General features: G+C 44.7%; 4 protein-coding genes across 5 annotated transcripts in view; 2 read left to right on the top strand and 2 right to left on the bottom strand.

The window, feature by feature from the left end:
- The window catches only part of LOC126557604 (protein arginine N-methyltransferase 1), a 724,795-nt gene that overhangs the window by 292,436 nt on the left and 418,268 nt on the right, over positions 1–14,091 (top strand). The window lies entirely within an intron of this gene.
- The window catches only part of LOC126558592 (60S acidic ribosomal protein P0), a 321,090-nt gene that overhangs the window by 49,630 nt on the left and 257,369 nt on the right, over positions 1–14,091 (top strand). The gene's annotated exons all lie outside the window — the stretch shown is intronic.
- LOC126558034 (cellular tumor antigen p53-like) overlaps positions 1–14,091 on the bottom strand; it is a 444,866-nt gene that overhangs the window by 337,858 nt on the left and 92,917 nt on the right. The gene's annotated exons all lie outside the window — the stretch shown is intronic.
- On the bottom strand, positions 1,902–5,329 carry LOC126557028 (leucine-rich repeat-containing protein 24). Its single transcript, XM_050212667.1, has 2 exons — positions 3,700–5,329; positions 1,902–2,980 (listed from the first exon to the last, which is right to left on the bottom strand). The coding sequence occupies exons 1-2, from the start codon at positions 5,327–5,329 to the stop codon at positions 1,920–1,922; spliced, it is 2,691 nt and encodes an 896-aa protein (XP_050068624.1). The 3' UTR covers positions 1,902–1,919.

Raw genomic sequence — 14,091 nt, 5'->3', positions numbered from 1 at the left:
GCTTTACTATTCCATCTCACTCAAGCAAGCAACCGGTGTGAGAGGTAGAAGCGTTTCTACGGATGGTAATGGAAAGATTTATTTTAAACATTATCACACCATTCGCCACACATCCGGGCATGATAGTTGAGGAAAAGTGGTGAAAGGCCGGTACCGTGGCAGCAAAACTGGTTGTCTAAAGTGCAACGAGTAATCACGTAATTAAAATCAAGAGCAAAAACGGTACTCCACCGCATACCGATCGACAGAAGGCGCACTACTCATTGCCCGGATTATGCTACGGCAAGCGGGAAGCATTTGCCGGCTCGGTTTTAGTGAATTGGTACTCTTTAGACAGACTCTTTTTTTTTTTTTGTTTTGCATATTTTGTTTCCTTTTTTTTCCTTTACTTTTCCCCACGTTAGTTGGTGCACGGTACGGCCAAAGCGCAATGGTTCGTTAGTGTCGCTTTAACAGCTGGTGGAATAATAAACAAAAGCGGAAGCAAACATAATATTGTGAAACTCTTTGAAACACGAGTTCTCCTTTCCAGCTCATTTATTCTAATTATTCCTCGACACGTGACCCTCTCTCGATGGCATTTTACCGTACCGAGAAAAGGAAAAAACAAACACCCCGAGCATCATAAGTAGCAAAGGTTCCAACGCACACAACACGAGGGAGGAAAAGTGATGGTGGTGTTGAGGTGAACAGCAAACATGTAAGCGGTAAATAATCATTATCCGGCTGGATTACGAACATTTGTTTTTATTTATAGTGGCCAAACAATGGCTAAAAACTATCCTAAATCGTCGATGGTAGGAGCTTTCAAAAATTATACTCCCAAAAAAAGGATAGCCACAAAATGTGTGCATGTAGTGAAATGATCGTTGTTCCAATCGGTGTATGTGTCCTTTGTGCCAGTTTGACTGCGTTTCACTCTCTTCCGCTCGTTTCTCGCCATTGAGTGGTGGTCATCTGTTCATATGCTACACCCGCTCCAAATTCTACTCTAACAGCCTCCAACAAATTCATTCGGCTTGAAATCCACTAAACTCCCCGACAATCCAATAAACTTATCCTACCTAACGAAATGTTTTATGTGGGTATGTGTGTGTGTGTGTATATATATATTATGTCTGTGTTTTATTTTCAAAGTGTGAATCACCTTTTCGCTTGCCCTAGTTTAGATAAAAAATAAACCATACTTGTGACATTAAACCAATTTCTTAAACGACATATGATGTATCTTAAACGGATAAACCTTCGATCGGCTAAGACAATTTCTTACTAAAATTAATACGCAAACACGTAGTGAGAGTGTGTACTTATTATACGAGCGATAAAAGAAAAATTATAAGAAAAATAATAATATCTCTAAACGAGGCCGTACAATCGAAAATGATTTCGCTAATCTGCCTTCATTAGTTTTCGCATGAACTGCATCAACTTTCCCTATTCTTTCAAAAAATTCTCTATCCATTACGTAACACGATCGCAATAAAACTATACATTTTAGTTGACTCGCTAAAGCTATTTCCGTTTCAATTTATCGAACACGTCTCCTTCGTACTCTTTCTCTCTGTCGAGGGATCCGGGAATCGTTATCGTTTCTTATAACATTGTTCGTTTAAACTACTTTTTTTTTTACTGTGCGTTGCACCTATATTCGCCACAATCGCTCCCGTACGTGTGTATGTGCATAATAGCCCTTCATCACTCGATTCGATCGTTAAGTTTGGTGAACATATGCGGGGCTAGCACTACACAAACGAGTCCGCGGGTGGGTCGATCTTTCTAATGCTAGAGGATTAAATTATGGTTTCATACTCACGCACTACCGTACTAACACGGGCCTACCCAATACACGTGTCCCTGTTGGGTATTGCACGGCGAGCGAGTTCGTTGGTCCCGTGGCGGAAGGTGAGCCTCTGCTCCCACTAGACCTCAGTACCGTCGTCACCCTCTTCTACCACCAGCGGGCTAGTGCTGGTGTTGTTGGTACTGCTACTCGGAACCTGGCCACTCGGAGTTGAGCGTTGATCGTCACCGGGTGCCGCGATGCCTACCGATGGTGGTTTCTTCTTCGGTTTGGGCGGTGGCCTTGGTGGAATTTTGCTCCGATTCGACGTCATCACTGGACCGTAGATGGACGACTGATCTAGGTCGAACCCGCTCAAGCTAGAGGCCGTTGATTGTCCCGCGTAGGGCATTGCCTCTGGTATAGCCTCGTAGTTACCGCCGCCGTGACCTAACATTGTGGCGTTGGGCGTTGCCGTCTGTCCACCGGGTGTAGCCGGCAACGGCCTGTCCTTCATGCTGTACTTTGTCAACGGGGTCGACGTGAGTGCGGTACCCGCTGCGGTCGACCCAAGCGGCGACCCCCGGTGTGCTGTTTTGTTTAGCTTGAGAGTCGAATTGCCGGAGGCGGTCGTTCGAAGCCCCAGGTTGTCGTATACCGGTTCGCACACACTGAGCGACATGTCGATGGGAGAGGTGGGACTGGTTGCTCCACTATGGCCACCGGCCGGTAGTAGTTCCGCTGTCACCGCTGAGCTCATCGAGGGTGTCCAACTAGGCGTACGCTGTTTGCGTGGGATTGTCACGTAGCCCTGGTGTTTTAGCGCCACCGGTGGATAGATCAGTGGTGCCGGTGTGAACGGCGAGTTGGAACGGGCTGCCGCAATCGCTATCGTGCGACCCGTTTTCGGGTGCTGCAGCGTGCGGAAACCGGCCGGCATCTGTGCCGATCCGGCCCCACCCAGGCTCGTGCCCGGACCGGTCTGGTAAATCGGGCTAGCCAGCGGCGATTTACCGTAGATGCGCCCATCGTGGATGTTCGACATCGAGCTCTGTATCGAGGGCGACTGGGGGAAGCGGGCCGGGAATGCTAGCAGGTCCGGCGGCAGATTGGTCCCGCAACCGTCATCTACGAAGGTGGCACGAGAGCGCGGGTTCGTGTCCGACAGCGCCACCGAAGCTGTTTCCTCATCCTGGGCGACTAGAAAAGAACGCAACGATTAGAGGGGAATAGAGAGATGGAGAGAAAAAGATCTTATGAAATAAAAGTTTTGCCAGCTTCCAGTGGGTTATCGAAAGCAGCACCAAATCGGCGGCGATTGGCACGACCGAAGAAAGCAACGAATGCTACGCTCTTGTGAACTTTTTTTTGCGTTTGCAATCAATTGGCTATCAAAGCGAGTGCAACTTAAGAGAGCGTTAAATAAAAAAAAAAACAAAAATACTATAAACATGTGTAATAGAACAACTACTTCACAATAAACAAAAAAGTAATACAGCAAAAGAAAAGTAATCAAAAATTCAAACAATAATCAGTACAGACAACGAACGAAACAAGGCTTTAATTACAACTTGGCCCTAAAATTCCATTGTCTCAAGATCTATAAAACAATGGTGATTCGATAATAGTTAATGTCTATACACAATTTTTTTTAAGGTTTATAGACGCTAAGTGGAAATAATCGTTATAAATCAACAAAATAAAATAGTCCTGCAAGAGTAGTTTAGCATTTTACTATCGATAGCACACACAAAATTAACTAAACTGTAAACTGGCTCATGTTCTAAACGTAAAAAAGCGTTGAAAAGCATACAACAATAACAGGACTATTTAGCTGTAATAAAAAACAGCTCTAAAAAGCGGTTCCAACGTGTTTCTTAAAGCTAAATTCATTCGCTAAACTCCCGTGCCGTACTCACCAAAACCAGTCTCTTCCAGCAGTGTCCGTTTGGCTTCGTGTTTCTCGTCGTAGTCACCGCCGGCGCCACTCTGCCCACCGCTACCCGGTCCCTTTTCCCCTGCATCAATATCAACCCGACGCGGTGGCTTTTCCACCGGGTTTACCTCCGTCAGCAGACTCTTTTGCATCTCCACAATGACCGACCCACTGTCCAGGATCGAGTCATTCTGCGATTTGTCCATCATCTTCGTGTTCATCAGTCCATTTTCACTCATCGTAGAATTTTTCTTAAACCGACGCTTTCTGCAGCAGATGCAGTAAAGTAGTACCCACGCTATGACCACGAGAAGTAGTATGAGCACGACCACGATCAGTACGATCTGTAGGATGTCTTTCGAGCGTGTCGCCGAGGTGATTGGGTGAGGGTCTGCTTTTAGATCGAAAAATTGCTCACTTTCATCAATTCCACCCCGGTTCGTTGCTTTGCACACGTACGTTCCTCGATCCGAAGGACGCACGCCAACGATCGTCAGTTCCGACACTAGCACTTCGCTCTGATCGCGAGCGTTCGTTCGCACCGCCTCGGTAACGCGCAACCGTTGATCGTGCCGCGAGAACGAACGCTTCTGGAACAACCAATCGATTTTGGGCAATGGCAGCCCGGTTACTTTGCAGATGAAAGTTGCATTTTCGCCCACACCCGGGAACTGCATCCGGTTCTCGATGATGCTCGGCGGGCAGGCAAAGTCATCTAGCTCGATCTCGTTCCACTGGCGTCCGGCGAGTGCTTTCGGCACGCTGCAAGCCGTCGGCGAGGTGTACAAATTCTTCGCCAGGACGTACTCGGCGAAGCTGCGTAATGTGCAGCTACAGTTCCAGGGATTGTTCGTGAGCGATAGGCTCGTCAGCTTCTCAAGCCCCGAGAAGGATTCCTTACGCAGCGCCTGTAGCTCGTTATAGTCGAGCTCGATCTGCGATAGGTTCGGTACGTTGATGAAGCTGTTCAGTGCTATCCGCACCAGCCGATTACTGCGCAGATGCACCTTTGTTAAGTACTGCAATCCGTTGAAGAGACTTTTGTCGATCCGCTCGATCTGATTGTTGTTTAGGATGATAACTCGTATCTTGGTAAGGTCGTCAAACACACCGGCCTCGAGTGCGGTCAAATTGTTATTAGCTAGATCGAGCTCGATCAAGATGGTCAGATTGCGAAACGCGTCCCTATCGACTCGCTTCATACCGTTGTGGCGAAGGTAAAGCTTTTGTAGATTTGTCTGCTGTGACGACTCGAACGTTTTCGCTGGCAGCTCGTCAATTTGATTGTGCGACAGGTCGAGGATTTGCAGTTCGTTGCTCAACTCCTGCGGCACTACGGGTAACCGTTGGTTCGTACAGTCCGCGCTTTTTCGACCACTCTTCCAACTGCACTTGCAGTTGCTGCACTGTTTCGTAAAGTCGGACTCCTCCGTTCCCTGGGCTAGGCTAAGCTGCAGTTGCACTAACAACAGCACCAACATCACACCATACCTCACCGAGCCGGGCCGTCTTCGACCCGTCCGCCGAGATTTGGTGCAAAGTGACACTCTGTCATCACCAGTCCGCCGCACACTCATATTCGTCCTGCCTACGCTGCTTGTCCCAGTACACATTTTGAGATCTTGCACTTCACCGCCGCACACTACGCGTCCTCACAACGATCCACTATTAGGACGCTTTTTATTCCACTGCGCTTGGAGCACACATAGAGCAGTCGTAGTCCCAAGCTTCACAAGGAAACGGGGGTCACCCCAACTGTGTGGTGTGACTTAAAATTGTACCAGCTCCGGCACCACAGCTGCTTGCAGGCAGCGACGGTGTCGAAATTGCTTGCGATTATTTCCACTATCAGATGATGATTATCATTGAAATTGTGTTTGCCTTCTATTTATTCAGCTGCAGACCTCACGTCAGTTTGTGCATCGCGGGGAATACGATGCGGACCGGTCTAGTCGAACCGAAGGGAAAACATCTAACTTCTTAGAAAAGCTACACAAACACACAACGACGATGGTGATGGCGGCGGGACTGCTGTTCTATTTCCCAGTGCTGCTCTGCCACTGGCAACATGTTTTCCGTTTTCATCGTTCGCAGCAGCACGATGCCGTACCTTATCCTACGCTATAAGAATTCCTTTCGAGAGCACTTTTTATCCCTCACTACTTCATGCCACGGGGTATTTCTTCGTAGCGATTAGATGTACGGTCGGTGCAATTGTTGCGCTTGAAGCAATGCTTCGACGTTAGCTCGTCGTTGTGCCGTGCTACTCGTCCTGCAATGAGAAGAAGATGAAAGGAGAAGGTGTACGTAAGCGCATAACAAAGGTAATCGAGATGTTAGTTCAGAGAAAGATTTAATTTGATAGGGAAAATAAGTGGCGAGTTTCAACTGTTTCGCCGGAAACTCGACAAACAAACCAAACTCGCCGGGTACAATTTGTGAACAGTACCGCTTTAGAGCCGTTCAGATCGTGTCGATGTGGCTGCCATCTGGGTGATAATAAGCATTTGGTGAGGATTTTTGTATGATTTTTCAGCTTCTTATTTGTATGTCAATTGCAGAAACGAAGAAGGACTGACTTGTGGAACCTACAAATGTAAAGGAGCGACCATTTGACCAGCAGTGGAAAATTCCATAAATTCAATTAAACCGAGAGCATGCCATCAGATTCTTCTAAGGGCTGTATAGTAAAAAGTTTCAAAATAAAATATTTTATTGGATTGTAGAGCTAATTTTTGCTGTTTTATGTGTGCGGCAGAAAACTTTTCCATCCCATCCCAGCACCATGTTATCACCATTCTATATGCAGAAGGCACATCAAATCATGCGCTACAGATGTAGCAGGGTGGCACTGTGTTATCAAGTTACATTCTTCGACCTTTTTGGTTAAATTTCATATCTTTATGGAAGTTTTCGTACCCCACATTGGCGCGATGCCACCCAGAAGACACATAAAACTTTATAAAGCACCATTCTAACACATTCCGCCAATCAACTGTACGTGCAAAAAAAAGGGATATTATTTTTCATCAAAACGTTGCGAAAGAAAAGGCTCCTTTCCCCTTTGTCGGTAGAAGTGACTGTAGAAGCCCGTTAACCCATTCAGATTCGGCAATACAAAGCTTCACCGAGAGTGGGAAAATGCTGGCAAACGAAAACTGTGCTTATGTTGCCGTACCTTATAATGTGGGGCATTGCAACGCTTTACAGCCAGATAGACAGTCAACCATTGCTTCTCCCTGGGCGAGCATTCACCTTTCAAAGCGCTCCCACTATCGCACTCGTTATCGTTGCTTTTGCTACGAACCATTCTTTTCTATTCATTTGATTTGCCCATCCTTTCCCCCATTTGAAGATGGTGGAAGCCGCGAAAAGCAGCGCAATGAGTGTGAGTGTGTGTGTGTTACTGCAGTGAATGCATTACGATGCAGCAAACCCTCACGAGGCGCACGTGTGTTTACTGAGTTTACTTTCGTTCGTCCTCCTGCCGACTTCGGGGAATCGGATGCAGCATCCTGCTGCACATATGAGACAGTTTCCTTTCACTAAACATGAAACACGCTTCCAAAGGTTTTATTTTTACTTGCCACGACGACAATAGACCGAATGAAGTGATACATGGCAAGGCTAACATGAAGAAGGATGTTGCTTCTGCTACTTGAGTAAATATGTGAAGTTTTGTGCTCTGGTTTAGACTTTGGCACTATTTTGCTTTTCTTAGCTTTATCGCGCCTCCGGGAGCGCCCGGTGCATGACTTGAACGTCTCAAAGAAGCCACTGTAGATGGCGACACAAGACGACACGCTTTACGTCGGTAGGAAAAATATTATTACAGAACGGGCGAGCTTTCGCTGGGCAGAAAGTACACAGCAGCATACACAATCATGCACATGGCGGAGCATGTCGATGGAGCTTGCTGCGTGTCTATACAGTGTCTCGAGAAGGAACGAAAATGTACGTGTCTAGCAGGCACGCAAGGGGTTGAGTTGCATTAGTCTCCGTGCGTAGAGGAATTTAATAACACAGCATTACGCTGTTTACCCGGAGACACTACGCTGATGGTGGTGTGGGAAAGCTTACAATATGCGAATTCGGTATGTACTAGAACGTTATCAACAGCAACTAAAGGCTGCCGGAAAGATTTCACTACACTTCGGGCATGGGACGTGCTCTCTCTCTCCATCCGAGAAGAACCAATGTATTGTTATTTTAACAAGAACAGCACACAGCATCGTTTGTTTGTCAGTATGTCATAAACCCATTTCCCTTTTAACTCTTGCCCTCTTTTCCGAGACGCTTGCAGACAGATTTTAAAACTGTTGATACGATTTTCTTTGGCACAGATGGACAACGAGAGCTTCGGAACGGCAGCAGAACAGCTTTTAAGGATTACCCTCTCGGCACGAATGTGGAATGGTGTGTAGGAATGTGCAGAACATGGTGGTATGATTGAAATTTCGATAGATATGCAAGGGAGGAAAGAATTTTGAGGTATTTACATAGTGTTAGAGATAAGATTGGTTTGAATTTCACCATATAAGTTTAGCAGCAAGCAAGAGCACCTTCTACCGACTTCACTACAATAATAATGAATAAAATTTTAGTATGAACAAAATACCAACGGTGGTGTAGAATAAGCTCCCCTCAAACGCAGCAGTTAAACATAACCAAATACAAGCGGTCGCCTCGTCTGCATGAGGAAAAAAAATTAAAAACTTATAAAAATAAAACACTTTCCGCTGCTGGCTGCCTACACTGGAGGCTATTGCATCCTTCGCTTTCACGTCCTATATCACGATGCTCTAATGAGGAAGTGGCATCAAAACACTTCCTTCTCGAGCACACAAGAAGCACATGCACCACATTGTTGTTATCATTTTGTATAATTTTCAACCATAACTACATTACGCAGATGCAACCGCAAACCTGGTACAGACCTCGATGTACCATAGCTTTACCGGGGGTGCTAATGCGCATCGTCGTCGTCCGAAGCACAGAGGCACAGTCCATTATAAACCTGGGCGAAAGGATTGCTGTTTTCCACAGTCCCTGCAGGGCGTTTGTACCCCGGGCAAAGACACCAGTTGTCGGAGTTTTAATAATACCTGCAGCTTTTGGTGGAGTTCTTTGGCTGCATCGCAAGCAGCGTATGTGTGTGTACATGGAAGGGATAGTGGTCGCCTTTCCCGCGTACGTGCGGTTTCCACGAACGTAAGAAATGTAGGGCTGTAGGGGTGCTAGACTTTGTTCAAGCTTGAAAAAGGGTTTCCTCCCCGTTTATCCTCGGTCCGCAGTTGCACCGGTGGCATTGTATTCTCCAAGGCTGCAATGAAATTTGGGCTTGTCTTGTTAGGCAAACTGTGCCCACCCGGCAAGAACGCAACTCTTTGTTCCTACAAACTTGCGGTACTGCCCTTGAGCTAGTGTACCACACATCCGATGGTACAGGTTCGCGGGTAGTATGTATCAAAACCCAAACCCTTAATACACGACGCGGCGTGTATCGTGCTGCTCGTGTGCAGTGGTAGTACAAACAACCCCAAAGGGGGTGTGAGAATCACGCGAGCAGTTGTTTTTCTCCCCTAGCCGTATTATTTTGATTACAACCAGAAGCGAAGGTGCGGATGGGAAAATTTTAATGTGATGCATATTAAATAATGCACATTCGGAGCATCTGTGCACATGGCTATGTATATTTGCCCGCTGGCTTGCTTGCCACACCATCAGCATCATCATCCACGTGTGTCTTTTTATGAACATCATCATACTACACACATCATAGAGCGAGCACACCGTCTGTGACAGCCGAATCGTGGTTTGCAAGAAAAACTGGGAGTGTTTGCGAGTACGGTCAAATTTTTCGCGTACTACTCCCTTTTTTTGCGTACAGCAGCATGGAAACTTTTTTTCTATTATCAGCCCTTGTTTCGCACAACGATGCAATGTTGTGGTACAGTTTTTGTGCCAATTTTTAATTCATTTTCATCCCTTGCTAGGCCGGAAGCTTATTATGGTGGCTGCTGATGGATAACGATGAGCCTCAATCTATGCTGTACTTATCAACCCGCTCTCTGTTTGAAGGAGCCGGAATCATTGTGGTGTGCAAAATAATGGGGCATCATACTTGAAGCTTGAAGCTCAGGTATGATGCAATTTTCACAAAATAAAAAATCGTTCGCTTCGGTGAACACGGAAATCTACGAAAAATAGGTTACACAACGTTAATCAGATTTATGAGGATTTCAGTTCGTTGGTTTTTGCGTAGTGTTTAACAGTAAAGTCTAAATAAATTATCCAATAACACATCTGATAAATTGAATTTGTTGTATTTAATAAATCCTAGCTATACAATATGTAGCTTAGGCAGTAGCATAATTTAAATAATTTTGTGTCTAAACCTAAACCACCAAAAACTTCAAGGAGCTGACAAAAATAGATGTAAAAACTACTCTTTAAGACACACTCCATGATCCTCTAACAACCAAACAAAATACAATGATTGCATACTTTCGGGCTTACTTTCGGGAAGTAAGCCGAGCTCAGTAGTATGCCATAAATGAACCATTACAGTAATCCTGAGCCTTGCAACGTAAAACAGCTGACTGATGTCTACCTCTTAAGATATTTATAGCTCTATTCTTTTGGTTTTCTACGAATTATAAGCATTATAAGCTGAGGTACTTTTTATGGAACATTTGACTATTGATAGAATTCAAAATTGAACCAAATTTGGCAGTACTTTACAAGGAACAGGCAACTACAGAAATTGCGTTTCAAGTCTTTCTCAGTGTATCAAAAAAAAGTTCCAAATCCGCAGTACAGCCAGAGATGGTTTATCGGCAAACTGTTACGAGGTTTCCTCTTGAACTCTGTGTCCTTATCTGCCTCTTTTACGGTTCAGTGACATCGTATACGGGCGAAAGATCTTTCATTTGGTACACACCTTTTGAAATGGTTGCCAGTGTATGGCTTCAATTTTCTAAAGTGAATAGTTACATGTTGGGTGGTTTTGTGGGCAACCAGTACAGGAATGCATCCTTTCAATGCGTTTGCAAAAGGGCTTCACATTTTCTGACAAATGGTCAATATCGTTCATAGCACATCCTGTGTGCGTAAGTGGAGGAAGGGTGCAGGACATACAGAGAGGCAGAAAGAGAGAGCTTATCATCAGAGGAAGGTATTTTCAGCATTTCCAGTACAAACAACACAGGGCAGCCTTTCGTTGAACATGCATATACGTATTGCCTTCGACGAAGGTTCGCGCGTTCAAGTTGAGTTGCTGCACTCGGTTGCTGATGAAATAGTTGGAGAAACATATTTTCCATAGCCATACTTTTCATTTTACGGTGGACACGGTTCTTCCAAAAGCTGGATGAATTCTGTCAAACGCACACTTACCTGCGCCGTCATTCTAGCGGCGTTGGTATTGTTGGTGAGAAAATATTCAATTTTGCGAAAAGGACAAAATAGTACCGCAACTTTCCTGGCCATTCTCTTCCCACACCATTCCTTCCTTTCAAAAGCTCCGTGCTGTCGCATTTTTGTCGCACACTACTACGGACTACTCTAATGCACGGCACTGGGAAAAAATAATCCGGCAGACGTAGACTGTGCTGTGTACTCGGAGCAGTAGCTCAATAGAAGTCACCAAAATTCGTAAGAAATTTGTGGCATGTCTTTCCGCGCAAATGCCTACCAGCAGCGTCCGTCGCAGTGAGTATATTTTTTGGTTTAGGAGCAAACACCGCACTCGCCAAACGGTATGCATTTTTTACACTTCGCCCCGAAAGGTAAACAATTCGGACACGGTTTGATCCAGTGCCAGGACGACCGCCTGAACAGGGGAGGGATTAGGAAAATGGTGTCCCGGCTACCAGCATACCAGTATCCACTGCTGTGCTGCTTACCGGTTGCTACGCCCATTTGCCTGCCAAACCATCAGCACCAGGAAGAAGGAAGAGGAAGACCCTGTTTCACACAGCTCTGCCGCACGCATAAGTACGTCGAGTTGTTTAAATGGGAAATTTTCTGCCTCAATTGGCAGGCAAACCATTTACAGCTGCCGAGGCAGGTCAGGCTCGGGCATTTCTTGACCGCTCGAGGTGGTTTTCCGGCTAGAGCTTTTCGATTTTTCGATCCTCTCGATCCCCATTTCCCATGGTCCGCACTCGCCCTTCCGGTGCACCAATTGTACCTTTTTTTCGAAGCGGAGCTAACCCATCCCCATCTCCTAATCGCCTTCCACTAACGGAATCACCTTTTACCGGGGAAAATGAAATAGGCAACAAAAAAAAAAAAAAGATGAATCGATCGATAAATTATTCAGCGGAAAAAGTTGATTCAATATTTTGCGCATGGTTTTCCAGGAAGTGGAAAAGAAAACCCGGTACAGCCAGCGGGCCAACTTTATACGCCTCTGACGGTGGAGCTCTCGCGCGTTCGAGTGGCCAGAGAGCAACTGCCGATTTAAGGAAGCCAAGGATTTGGATCAAGTTCAGTTCAGCGGGCAGACTTTTGCCATTTCTTTCCTTCCGGCAAATACATACACAACAGCGGATGTGGATAAGCCCGGTGTGGATTGTGTTCTATTGGTTCTGAGACTCTGGTAAGCAAATGGACACACGACTTATTTTTGATTCCTACATTTTACAGCTGTTTAAGTTATGCGAGTGCAAAACTGTTTTTTTTTTCGGTTTCTATATACTTTTTGTTTACATTATTCATCAAGAAAATATTAGCAATCGGTTTTATGTGTAGCTAGGAGCGACTTTGTTTTTGCATTTTACAGCTTCCGTGGAAGTCAACCAATAAGCTCTTAAAAATCCATTTTTTATGAGATTTTACCTACGTTTGACCTGAATGTGACAGTCAAATATAGAAGTTATTTCATCCAGAGGTAAAGTGTTTCGAAAGGACAAACTTTTGAGCATTGAGAATCCTTTTTCGATGCAGTTATTATAAAAATCCACATTTTATGTTATGCCTTACGTTTATGCCTAGCCTTTTTTATCGATAAAAAAGCACATCTTTCACTTTATAAAAATTTCCGATGGGTTCATTTTATGAATAATAAGTGTTTAATTGAAAGCTCGTTTAAGCATTTGTACAGCATGAGTGAATAATAATATAATCCAATTCGAATTCAATGGAACGTGTTGGTAACGAATCCGTGTATCCCAAAACGGATTTATGTCTTATGTATCATGAACACTGCCACGAAACGCACTTACAACCACTACATATCGCACGAAAGCTTCCGCATCTGGGTTGAGAATCAATTTCAAAAGCAATCAACAGCATAACCCATTCATAAGCTTCCTTTGTCCTAATTTTCACGGACAGGGTGTCCTCCAATGTACTTTTACATCGTGTCATCATTGTATGCGCAGGCATTCGAGAACGATACGAAAAGGTACGAGTTGGTTCGGAAGTTTGACTAACTATCGGGCACACTATTTAATTAAAACTAGTCTCCACAGCTTACCACCTCGTGTCGACTAGCAACTAGCGAAACTTTCTCGTTCGGCAGGATTGTGTTTGAGGAGCGATTCGAGGAAGAAAGGGAAGCTTTTAAAGATGGATTGATGTACGCTTTTGCTGGCTAAAGGATGAGTAGTAGTAGCTTTCGACCGATTCGTTTGATTGCATTTGCTTCTAATTTCATTACAACAAGTGTTTGCTGAAAACGGTGACAGCGGTGCAGAACATGTTAAGAAGGATCCATCCCTGTGGGTAATTGTTACCGGTTCACTTGGTGCCTTTAGCGTTCCGGGGGATTGGCTAGAGGGTATAAGGTTTTGCTCATTAGTTACAAGCGAAAGCTCACTGTAAAGTTGAGAACATATGTATACAAGCAATGTACCTCAATCATTCAATGTGTTAAATAGTTTAAATTTAAATTGTTAGCATAGAAGCTTATGAATGATTCAGTCAATGTAAAACTCATATTCATATCATAGGAAGAAAAAGGGTTGCTTTGGAATAATAATAACACCTCCTTTGACACATAATAATGCATGACCTTTAAAGAACATGAACTCTAACACCATTACCAAACGATCGCTTTCAGTTTTATTTAACACCTGATACCCAATTTAATCTATTCTTCATCCACTTCATCCACCGCCCATGACGCATGTACCCAACAACAATCAATAACCAGTAACGAGCATCGGTTTTCTGGCATGTCAATTACCCTTAGACATGGTCGATATTTACGGCTCCCGTACATTGGGTGGTGGTTGCACCAAAAGCCCATCATTTTGCACCCACCGTGAAACAAGTGTAAAACTGTGGCCCAGCTGGAAGAGTTTAACCAGAAGTTTGACACCAAAAAAAAAAAAAAATGACAAAAGCGCACACACATCATAATTCC

This window comes from Anopheles maculipalpis, chromosome 2RL (assembly GCF_943734695.1).
Source record: "Anopheles maculipalpis chromosome 2RL, idAnoMacuDA_375_x, whole genome shotgun sequence".
Taxonomy (NCBI): Eukaryota; Metazoa; Arthropoda; class Insecta; order Diptera; family Culicidae; genus Anopheles; species Anopheles maculipalpis.
Note: the sequence above shows the minus strand (reverse complement) of the source record. Positions and strands in the feature narration are given on the sequence as shown.